Source organism: Seriola aureovittata, chromosome 4 (assembly GCF_021018895.1).
Source record: "Seriola aureovittata isolate HTS-2021-v1 ecotype China chromosome 4, ASM2101889v1, whole genome shotgun sequence".
In the NCBI taxonomy this organism is placed as follows: Eukaryota; Metazoa; Chordata; class Actinopteri; order Carangiformes; family Carangidae; genus Seriola; species Seriola aureovittata.
The window spans coordinates 18,904,372-18,917,476 of NC_079367.1; the positions used below are offsets into that span (position 1 = coordinate 18,904,372).

Below are 13,105 nucleotides of genomic sequence, written 5' to 3' on the forward strand. Positions count from 1 at the left end.
CTCTCTGTCTTGCCTTACATCATGTATTCTCCAGCTCTCCTTTTTTTTCCAATTCATTTTGTAATTAGTTCAGTTGAAAAGTTATATGTCACAGTTTCAATGACTCTATCAGTTTCTCTCCAGACTGTTCCAGCTTTGTTGGTGAACATAATGGTGTTTTGTCTTTTGTCTTCATTCTTTCTGCAGCTTGAACAATACTGAATTCTCATCCAGCTAGATGCCAACAGAAAACCCTGTCCTTGCTGAGTTTGTGCATTACATTTGTGTCTCTTTCTGAATTGGGAAGCCATGATACATATTTATGAATAAAACATGTTCTGACGTAAATCAAAACGCAATCACATATTAGTATTTACTTACATGAACTCCCATAAAATGTCCATGAAATTCTGTTTTCTGTGTAAAATGACACATGCTTTGCACTCTCCCCTCAGTGTCAAGTCTGTTGCTCACCTGAGCAGCGAGCAACATCTGAACTCATGCAGGAAAGGTCTGCACTTGATGATTTGATGCAAGTCTGCTGCCCTCCACTGGGCAAACAGCCTCACTGCAGAAAGGAAAGGCAGAACTGATTCTATCAAGTGTTTCACAACCCTTGCAGCCTTTATGGCCTTTATAGTTGTTGTCAGTTCAAGTGTGACGTTCCTCTCTGATTGCTTCATTTGAATTTTTCATAGTCCAGTGGAGGTATGACTCAGAATGCAACGACAAACTCAGAGAAAGTGACTCAGTTGTCAATTAATTAAGTTTACTAATCTGTTGTATGACAAATGCATGAACTAATTAAATTTGAAAGCCAAACAGTCATTCGCAACCAAAATAAAGAAATGCACAGTGCATGTTAATTAAATCCAAGAGGGTTCTTACTCCCCGTTAAAACCCCAATAACAGAAACCTTAATAAATGTATTTGGAATATGGGGCTCCCGCAGTGGCCGAGTCCAACCTGCTGCATGTCATCCCCTCTCTCTCTCTCTGACTTTCCTATGTCTCTCTCACTGTGGCTGTCCAAATAAAGGTGAAAAAATGTCCATAAAACAACTTTAAAAAAATGTATTTTGGATTTAGAAAGGGTAGTGCTGCATAAAAATGACTGTCAGCACCAATCACTGATATAGAGTGAATGAAAATCCATTGTATTTGTTTTACAGAAGGGGCATTTGAGACCCTAAGCTGAAGTAATATGTCATTTTCTGAGGCAGACTTCTGACACATTTCATCTGTTAAAAACACCAAACAGAACATTTAGCTTAAGATTATTTTGTCAAAATAGTATTTCCAGGGTCAAGAAGGAACTTTTACTCCCTCTTTAAAAACATCAAACAACAATGGTCAAATTGTTGGGACCTGTGAAGACAACATGCTGAACAACTCAGGCAACACCGATAGGAGGAACTGTGGTAATCAGCTATGAGGAAGAGATTAAAAAAAAGAGGGGGTGATTTAGACATAACAGTTCTTCATAGTCTATATTGAGTTTTTTTGTGTAATGAGTAACACTTGGAAACCCTAAAGTATAAAGTATATTGCTGCCACATTTTGGCCACAAGTGTAGCTTCAAAGGTGTGAATCATGATCACAAGATGGCCATGGAAAACATTTTGTTCATACTGTTCTCTGATGCTATTGAAATGATGAATGGGCATCTTCCACCATCTGAATAATTCATAAATCAAAATACACCCAGTGCCACAGAGGATGAGTTGAAATAAAAACCATGAAAATAGAGTAATTAATTCAAGGTCAGGTCAGACCATCCAAAGCAAGCAATACAAATTTTTGCCACCAGTCTTTCCGCTTTGAAATTAAAGCCTGAAACTTGTTGTTTGAAAGGCCTCTGAGTCCCTGTGGGATGAAAACATTGGACAGGACTTATCTCTGTCATTAATTAGCTCAGTGATCTCAGACATTTTAATTAGTCTACTGTCACTCTCACAGGACCAGGAGTGAGGATTAAAGGCCTGTCGCTGTACATCTTATTGTCTTGTTGTAGATCTTCACCTTTCACTGAATGGATCACACAGGGGCAGTCCTCGGCCTATTTCAGGCTATTTCAATTACAGCATGCTGGGGACGATATGAGATGAAAGTGGTGCAATGAGCCCAGGCCCCTTGGTAGAGGCTATAAGGAGCTGGAACAAGGAAAGCCAAGATCTGTGGATTAAGGAAGTTTTAGCAATGCAAACAAAGCAGAATACCACAGTGTTTAAGGGACCTGTTTTTCTATTTATTTGACATTATTGCTTAGATGTGAAAGAAAAAGTTAAAAGAATGTGTATACTTACACTAATGGTCCCATACACTATCCTTAAAGCTGCTATAATCAATATTTTACATCAACAATGGATCAAATGACTTTGTATATGTACAGTAGATGTCGCTAATCAGATAATAACACTCTACTGTTCCCATCAGCTCTATGGAGTCTTTCTTTTAACTCATTGTTTTTAGCTTTCTGGCCTGCAACCTTAATGTTTGGTTCAGTCTCACTTCTGTCATCAGTGTTGTTTCGAGATGCAGCAGACAGCTGCTTTAGAGCATTTAGAAGCTAAAGAGACAAACATTTCCCTCAGAAACATGCATACCAAACACAGAGCTAAAACTAGACTGAAGGTTGGACTTACTCTCAATGACTGGCCAGGAACACAACTCTAAATGGATACTAAAGTTGAACATGTTGATGCAGTGTTTACAGCTTGTATCTGCTGCCCTGAATTAGCCAAACATCATTATCATCCTGAAGTTAAATACTAGTCTGAAAGTCCGTCTTTGAGTTTCACACCTTGCTGAGCTGCAGTGGCGGGACAGTCACACAAAGATTGACCAGTAACTCTTTCAATGCACATATGGGTATTGTTTTAAGATACAGTAGTACGTATCTTAATATATCTTAATAACCTTATATATAATAATGAGTCCAGCAGTTACAATATCTATGTGTTTAGAAAGTGGAAGTAGAACAAAAAGGGTATTTCATATGACCGCAAAGGAAACTTTTTTATCAGCAGTTTTTTTTTTTTTGTTCATATGACTTGTGTATGTTTGTATGAGAGCGAAGTATATTTGTGCAGAAAAACCAACTAGTTACAGTCAAGCCAGAAGCTGTGTGAAAGGCCACACATCACCTTATCCTTTGTTAGCTTGTTGTTGAGAATTCACCTGGGGGTTTTAGCATACCATCATCAATTGATAAAGTGACCGTGTCTATTTAATTATCAATGGTGTGTGAAAATAAACTCTGCTTTGACAGGACAAGCCTGCTCCTTACATCCAGGGTGATCACTCTCACAGATGTGACAATCCACATCACAAGGCTTTAGGTCACATTACCCCTCACTCCCCATGGGGCAGAGTGCTGATTGTCCTCATATAGGCTTTGACTTGTTGTTTCTTAATGGGATCTAAGGAGGGGCTGCCTGCAGGGCCCACATGAGGAGCCAATCGACATATTGCACCTAATGTCACCTAAAACCAAAACTGACAGTGTTTTGCATCTGCTTGTGCTTCAATCTGTTTGTCAATATATGAAAATCACATGTGTTTGTGGGGGAACATTATGACATAATAATTGAAGTTCAGTAATCAAAGTGATAAATGTTGACTCACAGATTTAGCCCACTTCTCCATTCACAGGTCTGCATGACTGTGTGTTGTATCACTGGTGATGATTTGTGGATGAATTAAAATTCTATTGATCCAGCAGTGTTTTCCCAGCCAGCCCTCAAGGTGACAAGGTCACGACTGTGGTTTAGTCATCGCTGCACTGTGCTAACAGGCTTTCATTGGAGGACATAATGAAGAGAAATGCGATGACTTAAATAATTGATTTTATTACATGCTCATCAAATGCTTTTTCACTTGGATTGGAAATTACACCACAAGACTTGAGTCATGGATAACTTCCAGATTCAGAGAAAATTTGAGAAACAACCAAGAGAATAAACAGCTTTCCTTCCTGGTAAGTCTGTGAGTGTGGTTCAGATATTGATCTGACTGACTACAGAAAAGTGGCTCGATGGAACAAGTCAGTGAACAAGGAAATTAAGATTAATTTGATATGGCTTTGCATCAAGAAAACAACATAAACACATGTTTAGACATGCAAGACAGAAGCTCAATGTGTCACATGTGGGGTCATGCTTCACAGTAAAGTTGATGTGACTCACTTCCTCTTCACTCTTCTTGTTATGTCATTTGGGTTTTGCTGATATTTTTGAAGATGCAGGCTACGCTACATCTGAACACTTTCTGTATATGTTGTTTGTCATTTTAGACGTTTTCGTAATTCAGATTGATTTATTTAATTTCTTTTGAAATACTGAAACTCGTGTGATGAACCCAGAGTTTAAGAGATGAAGTTAACCACAGAGCCTCATTCCATTCCGGGGGTTAAGCAATAAGATGACAATACAAATATTGCAGTAGATAGGCTTTTCCAGTAAGTTATATGAGAATGAGTCAAGCAGTGGTAAGCCCGACGATCACTGATGTCGAAACTAAGGTGTGGCAGGTCTGCGTGGGTACTGGGGGCAGCAAGCTGACTGTGCGATAACAGCCGCACTGCACCTTTAACTAAACACTGGAGAGTATTTATTGAGTGACGTGGGACGCAGACTGCGTGCTGAGTGTGGGCAGGAAGCGCAGAGAGAGAGAGAGAGAGAGAGATCACGGCGTCAAGTTAGCTGGAGTTAGAAAGACCTATACTGGAAATCAAATCGCTCGCATTCAACAGGGTATACGTATTACATTAAAATAATAATTAGTGACGAGATAACACAAAGCCACAGCATATTTAGTAAAATATTTTGTAAATTATTTTGTTTAACAAGTTGTGAAATCGCAACTAGATTTACTTTACAGGGCACATTACGCCATTACAATTTTATTGTGAAAGCTCACACAGGAAGTGGTACTTTCCCTTTAGAGTTGACTTGACTCAACCAAAGAGAGCAACGGGCACACGGTGGCTACTTGAACGAAAACGGGGGAAGCTTGCTCAAGAACCGGCTAGGCTGTCGTCGGGAGCTCAGCATGCCACAATACAAATGCTGAGCGTGGGTCCGAAACAACCGTATTTACCTCCTGAACGACAATCGTTGACGGCCACGCCCCGTGTCCACCGACCGGAGCCCGTACAAAACTGCTGGCGGAGGCGCTACGGTGAGCGGTTTGAAACCCAGCAGGGCGGCTAGCGGGCTCACAGCGGAGAGGAAGCAGGAGTGTCGGCTGTTTTGGGAACCATGAGAGAGTACAAAGTAGTGGTTCTCGGGTCCGGTGGGGTCGGAAAATCCGCATTGACTGTCCAGTTCGTGACGGGATCCTTCATAGAAAAATATGACCCCACGATAGAGGATTTCTACAGGAAGGAGATCGAGGTGGACTCGTCTCCGTCCGTCCTGGAGATCTTGGACACGGCAGGGACGGAGCAGTTCGCCTCCATGCGAGACCTGTACATCAAAAACGGGCAGGGTTTCATCCTGGTCTACAGCCTGGTGAATCAGCAGAGCTTCCAGGATATCAAACCGATGAGGGATCAGATCATTCGGGTGAAAAGGTACGAGAGGGTGCCGATGATTCTGGTTGGAAACAAAGTGGACCTAGAGGGGGAAAGGGAGGTCTCGTCCGGTGAGGGAAAGGCACTGGCGGACGACTGGAACTGCCCGTTCATGGAAACTTCAGCCAAAAATAAAAGCTCGGTGGACGAACTGTTTGCAGAGATAGTCCGACAGATGAACTATGCCTCAACACCAAATGGCGACGACCAGTGCTGTTCGTCTTGTGTAATTCTTTAAGAAAAAGGACAACCATGAAGTTTTATTCTTTGCTCGGTTTTAAGTTTGCAATGGTAAGTTGAGACACCCCACACTGAAAATATAAAGCTGACATTAGTGATAGTTTTAATAAGTGACACTATGTAAGCAGTAGACTTATTATAAACTTGTTATTGAAATCGTTTCTTAGCACATGCCCATATTAAGTATAGAGTAGTGAAAAGCAAAATACCGGATGTATGCTGAACTTGGATTTATGTCAATGTTTAGTCTTTATTTTTTTGTTAATTGTCAGTTCTCCTTCATACAGTATGAGCTCAGCATTAGTTTTTACTACTAAGCTCCAGTAGGAGTAGGACACTTGCAGTCTATTGTTTTGCTTAGCAGACAGGGGAAGTGTCTGACTCATTTACAGAACTGTAGGGACAAGCTATGGCCGACTAAATTAGGTTTACTAAGTTATTGGTTGAATCTGTACACCTACAGAGAGAAGTTGTTTAACAACTGCTCAAATGGTATTTTCCAGAATGAGGTTAGCAGTAGTTAGGAGTCGGGAGATTCCAACGTTCTTGCATGGCCTACATTCAGGGTTCAGCAAGTTGGTTTTTGTTGAGCCAAGCCCAAAATTAACCTTAAAAGTACCATGTTTTTCTTTATGTTTTGTCAGAAGTTGTTGTAGTTCACTCATGACTTCTTCTATCTCTTGTTTGTGGCAGTGTGTTGCAGCAAGTGTGTACTGTTGAGCTCTTCTTCATGTCTCACCCTGGCCTTGGAGGAAAATGAAGGGAGGAATGCTGCAGGGGGACGAGAGGAGGAGGGGAGCAACTGAGACAGAGGGAGGGGTCCACTCTTCAGGAATTCTGCTGGGTTGGAGTATCTTTGCTGCACGATCAGTGTCCACCATTGATGTCAACACAGTGTCAGATCCAGAGTTTCAGCAACAACCCCCTCGCCAGTTCCAACTGTACTCCCAACTGGAACTAAACCCCAATGGAAAAGATATGGAGGGCAACACTTAGAGACACATAAATGGATATTTCTGTATAAGAAGAAGAAAGAGAGATAGAGTATATTTTGTTAAATAACTGCACAGTCTGGGGCAGGTAAAGATTTGGGTGATGTCTCTGCCTAACCCATTTTGGAGCAATGCTCCACAACACTCCAAATCCTATTTTTTCCAAAGTCAAAAGTAATTGACACCACTTATCTGCTGGTGGAGTAAATGTGATGAGTGCCACTTTTTTTTCCTTCATCTCCTCGTAAGTGTGTGAGAGGACCTTAACTGAAGTGACATGGGGACGGTGCCCCGATCGCCCTTGTGTCGAGTGCCTTTCCAAAACAAATCAGCTGTTCAGATTTAGTGCCAACCTACATGTATCACCAAAAGAACTCTTCAACTTGGCAATCCACAAACTAGTGAACTGTTCACCTGGATAATCTCGTAGGGTGGAGGCTGAAAAAAAAAAAAAACTACAATAGGCTTTTTGTTAATGGAATGGCGGTTTTCTGTATGTTTTACGTTGGCCTTTTTGAAGTCTAAGGTGTTCATTTTGCAATGTCTGCTTGGTCTGGCCAAACCTATATCTTGAAATGCACAGGTACTGGAACCCCCTAGACGTGATAACAACACCAAACGCTTACCTGCCAGACCACTTAAATCAAAGGAATTCTGTTTGTTCTGTTCATTTTGTTGTTTTTAACAGGAAATGTGATGATGTACTGTTGACAAATCTAACCTGATTGTAAGTTTAATTTCAGACCAGCCTTTTAACAGTGGGCTGTTGGTTTTAAAAACAAGACTTTTAATACAAATTGCATTTTTTAAAAAAGAAACCAGGCTGTGTTTTCTCTTTGTTGCCATCTACTTGTTTCAGTGTTTTACCACAATGGCTAATTGCCAGTTTGCTGAGCCAAAACGATGTTGTTGTCATGAGCACTTTGGACAAGAGTGTGTCATTACTTAAACATCAGCGTAGTATGTTTGAATACACAAAAATAACTGGAATACTACAAATACTCACCATAATACGGTAGTTTAAAAAGTAAACGCTCAGTTGTGTGCATAATTAGCAGTAACCTGACTTCCCCCAAAACAACAATTTACATGTGTTGTTTGATTGTTGGGGGTGTGTGGTAGCCCACAGGTCAACAGGAAGTAGGAGTACAATAGGAAAATGCAATGTGTACGTTGGGTTTTATGTTGGACAAATTTACGGGGCATCTTAAAGGAAGGCTTTATTGCATGCAGTTTTACTTGAATCATGAAAGCCATTTTGCTGTTTCCCCAAAAAACCTAGTTTTATATTTCTACTGTTGCTTAGACGTGGTTTTTTTTTTTTTTTTCAAACACAACTTTCCCACTGGTTAACGCTGAGACCGCAGCAGTTTATGTGCGAAATCAGAAATTGAAAGAAAAAAGACCAAGGTGTGTATATGGTATGACTAGTTTGAAAAAGAGATGAGTTAGTCTGTTTACATGACATTGGTAATCTAAGCCATGGTTATTTTCAGGTTATTACGGCACATACTACATCTCTTGAAAGAAAAAATTCACGATGAGATTTATCATCCCCGCCTCTATAATGAACCTCAGCAGTATCCATCAACAAAATGGGATCAAGATGAAAGCACCAACACTTACTCATGATCCTCACATGCAATAATAGACAAGGCCAGGCAATGCCGCTCCAGAGAAATGTCTTTTCTGACTGTGTGGGTGTAGTAGTGTTTCAGCCCAGAGCTCCAGCCTGGGTGCAGTGTGTGTGGGTGTAGTGGTGTGATGTGGAGAGGCTGGTATGACTGAGCAGGCCCCGCTCTGCTTCTGTTTACCTATGGGGATTACCTAGCCCTGGCTGGCTGGAAGACCGCAGAATGGCTGCGGGGGGAGAGAGTAAACAAACACAAGACAAGCTTCACACAGAGTCCAGTCTTTCTGAAGGTAGATATGCGCTGGTTTGTGCTGGTCTTGGAGCTGTACTGTATGTGTGTCGCGTTGTGGTATGTACTGTGTGTGTCTTATGAGTCTTGAGCATATGTGTCTGCCTGTCACTGTCCAGCACAGGCTCAAACGCCTATGTTGGACTGTGTAGGCCTGGGTATCTGTGCCTGTTAGCCAGTGTAAGCAATGGTATCATATGTATTCTTTGGCTTTGCATGTGACTGTGGGGCATAGGGAGGTCAGGGTACAGGGTCGTGTTAGGGGGCAATTAATATTACATCCAACAGGTGCAATCAAACATGAATGTATGTCAGAGCCGGGCAATATGGCTTAAAGGAATATCGTATTAGTAAGAATATATTTTTTGATATTGTTACATATGAAATTAACATATTTTTCAATTTGATTTGAATCAAATTCATATTTATTACACTATATTACATTATATTTATTTATTACACTCAATAAAAATAAAACAAGATAAAAGTTCTTCCTATCCATATAATCACAATACTGTTCAACTGAGAAATGATAAACCATAATATTGAATTATTGCCCGGCCATAGGTTTACATTATCTGCAGATTCTGTGTGTGTGTGTGTGTGTGTGTATGTTTCTCGCTCCCTGAAGCTGAAAAGACAGCTTTACAGCTTAATATTCGGTTTCAGTGTACTTCTCCAAAGTGCTTTGTGTTTGTGTGACTGCTGATAGCAGGGCTCAGATCTTCCTTACATCCACCACAAGCCGTGACTAGTTTACAGCTATGCTATCAATGTGAAGTCAAGGCTAATAGCACGTTTCCTCTAAGGCCTTCATACAGATTCTGTGATTAGACATGAACAGAGCTGAAGTTGAACTCTGCCCTAAAATAATAGTTACTTGGTAGTGGATGAGAGGGAGAAGTTATTACAGCTATGCCCCAGATACTGTAAATGTATACCCCCATCTTCTACTGCTGTGCAGCTTCAATCTCTTGCTGTGGTATAAACATCTGATAGCAGAAGAATTTGCCCTTTGGAGAGTAAGAGGCCTGTCGAGTTCCTGTTTCTTTTTTATCTAACTCTTTCTAAGGAGTGAGAAGGTGAAAGTTTCACTTCCTGCCCTTTTTTTCTGTACAGCTCAGCACTAGTGTTGACTGTGTGTGGTTGTGAGTTTAATTGGTTTCAGCCTTTTAGTTATTAAGTTTCAGTATGTTGCAACCACATTTTTGCATACTTGAATTGCAGCGCTATGTTTTTTTTATTTTAAGGAATTTAATTAAGCTATTTTTAAATGTCTTGCTTTCAGTTGCAGCCAAGAGGAAATCAGTAGTGTTCAGGTTTACAGATGGCCCTGCTTGACAGTGGTTGCTGGTCATGGGAGATGGTCATGTGATGTGGTTGCCATGGTTAAGGGGGGTTGGGATGTGGTATGGCTGCGCAGGGTGGCCTCGTGACCTATGGGAGTTCAGTCACTGCTGGAATGGTGACTGTAATAGAAGAGGGTGTCGGTCTGTTTGATCATCTTTCTCTCAGTTGCCACAAACATATATTTTCCTTGATCATGACAGGAAGTGTGATTTTACATTACAAGATAATTAGATTACTGTAGAGGCTGATTTTACAGTTTTATATAAATAATTTCCTTCCTTTGGTTACAGTAAACTAAATATTGATTTCTTAATGATTAAGATTTGTGTTAAGTGAGCTACTTGCTGCACAGATGCAAGATCAGTGTTGTTGTTTTTTCGCTTCTGGAAGCAGTTGCTCTGACAGGAAGTGTTGCGACAGCCAGTGAGAGTGGGTGGTGTGTGTTTGCATTTTTTACATGGGACTTAATCACTATATAGGCTCCTTGCTGAATTACAGGCTTCTCTTTCTCTTCCAGCGTCATCATGCTATTTTTGAGGCTCTGTTGTGTTCAAGAGTGCGGTTTTGCCCTTTTTTCTTGGCAGACGCGCTTGTTATGTACTGTACTGTATCTGTCTTAGGCAGTATCCTCTCTGAAATCAGTTTGACTCTATTAGTATTTCTTTCTGTACATTTTTATTTTGACACATCACATCACTTGACACTTTTAATTTAACAAAGACAGTCCTTCCATGTGGTTTACACGCAGCAGCATTGTTAATCAGTGAGTGTCACTGTTATTTCCCTTTGTGCTGGGCATTACCATAACAACACAGGAATACCCATTCGCCCCATGTTTGTCTTCCCATCGTTGGCTGAATGAGCTTTGTTTTTTCTCTCTTTCTCTCACACATGAACACACACACTGCAAATGTGCACATCATACATTGTGCACATTTAAACACACTGCAGTTGAGATTCCTGCAGCATTCCAACACTTATTGACAAGACTTTGTCCATACTCAAGCAGCAGAGGCATCACTCACCCCCTCTGTTCCTTCATAGGAACACTGGGCTGAATTAGACCTGACAGTTCCTTTATTACGCAGTTATCATTTATATTCTTCAACCATACTTTGCCTTGAACTGTTATATCTTGTCGGACAATTGGCAGCAGATCTTCAAATATGTATTATAACTACTGTTGTATCTTTATCTGTGCAGAAGTGTGGTCCTGGTGGTTTAAAGTCTGCTTCTCATTGGACTGAGTAAAAATAACAAGAGTCAGTTTATAGTAAGAAGCGTCATGACTGATCATCCATTAGCTCCTTCATTCAGCTCTCTCTGTAAATCAGGGAGTGGCTCTCTAACTTGGAGCTGACTGAGCTTCGATGGGAATGCCCCAGAATTCCGCTCATTCCTGTCATTCCTTCAACTGTAATGTCTGGACATGTCTTTAGCCTGAATTGAAAGAGAGATGGAAGAGAGAGGAAAAAGTTGGGATATGATAAGGACTGGTATTTATGTGTTCAAGGTGATTAGTTTCATAGTTTTGGCCTTGCAATTGCCCTTTATGTCTGATTGGAAATTACTTTTCCTGATTGCTTACTAGCTTTCTTTGTTTTGTCGCCCCTGATCACGAGTCTGATAGGGGTATATCACCAAGAAGCTGCAAAAAACACAAAGGTGGAGATAGAAAGAGAGCAGCAGAGATAAAGGATTAAAGAGAGAGTGCAGGGTTTGTCTAAACAGGCCTCCAGACACCGCCCCACTGTGTCACAAGATGGATCCCACTGGGCACACAGTCAAACTGCTCTTTATACCCATCTTTAGATAATCATAGCACAGTTGCCTTGGTTCGCACCAGAGCTCGATTTGAAAAGGAAACTAGGCCAAAGGAGCCAGTCAGACAGGACTAGTTACTCGCAGCATCCCCTGTGTGGATTAATAGCTTTTGTTCACTGGTGTCAGTAAGGACAAGTAGTGCTTAAGGACCTGATTTGTAATTGAGCTAAGCTACAATCAGTGTTTTAATTATGGTGGGTAAAAAAAACAGGTCATTAAGTGCGTGCAGGCATGGCAGATTGCAATTTCATCTTTCTGTAGGTATGATTAGATATTAGTAGCTGGCTGGATAGATTTTCAAATTTATAGGATATTATCAATAACATCTGTGATAGCACAGTGTTACCTTTGGCCTGAGTGAGTTAGGCACTGTGTCCGTCATTTGGCTGCTGTTGCTCCACAGCAGGCTTCAGATCTTGAGGTTTGGGTGTGGTTTCTCACTTGAATGACAGGCCGGCTTCTCTGCCGAGGACTTACAAGAAGTGAATGGCCTTGATTATTTCCTTGTAGTTTGTTTGTGTCGCTGTTTGATCATACTGTAGGCCTACATCAGTGTTTAGAAGTGACGCATTAGGTCATATTTAGAAAAGGGAACTCAACATCATTTGGACCTGACCATGCTATTTGCGTAATTTTGGACGGTTTGGGTGAAACCACAGAAGTTTAAACTATTGGTTGTGATAAAGCTTAGACAGATTTTTTTATAATGTAATAATACCCACACCCAATAACCACTGCTAGCAACACCACAGGGATGTCGGCAACAGAAAAGTATCTCTGGATCTGGATACAGATTGAGCCGCTCCTTGTACCAGCCAAACCCATTAGTCCTCTTAACTCACTAGCACTGCTACTAGTAACTAGCATAACTAACTACTAGCTAGTTTCAAACAATTGGCTTCTTAAATTGGTTTGTATCATTAAAAATATCTTAGCTAGTTTAGACTTTAGTAACGTGTAAATCAGTGGGCTATGTGTTTATGCTAGGCTAACTGAGCTAATTTGCCATTATTGCCATAACAGTTTGTAATTTAAAGTATGTTTTGTTACTGTGATGCAATTTGAAATATTCTCAATTTACTTCATCATTATAAAAAGCGTTTACTTAAAGTATCACATCAAGTGTTACTCTTCAGTCCCTCTCCCTGCTCTGTTATGCTCCACCCAGCCGACAGCTACATCCTGGTTGTCTTCACCATCTCAGCTAACGCAGGAATCGAGAGC

The 13,105-nt window shown here is 40.8% G+C and overlaps 1 protein-coding gene across 1 annotated transcript; it reads left to right on the top strand.

The window, feature by feature from the left end:
- Positions 1–4,860: 4,860 nt before the first annotated feature.
- Positions 4,861–7,603, top strand: LOC130168284 (ras-related protein Rap-2b). Its single transcript, XM_056375020.1, has 2 exons — positions 4,861–5,844; positions 6,487–7,603. The coding sequence occupies exon 1, from the start codon at positions 5,240–5,242 to the stop codon at positions 5,789–5,791; it is 552 nt and encodes a 183-aa protein (XP_056230995.1). The 5' UTR covers positions 4,861–5,239; the 3' UTR covers positions 5,792–5,844; positions 6,487–7,603.
- Positions 7,604–13,105: the final 5,502 nt, after the last annotated feature.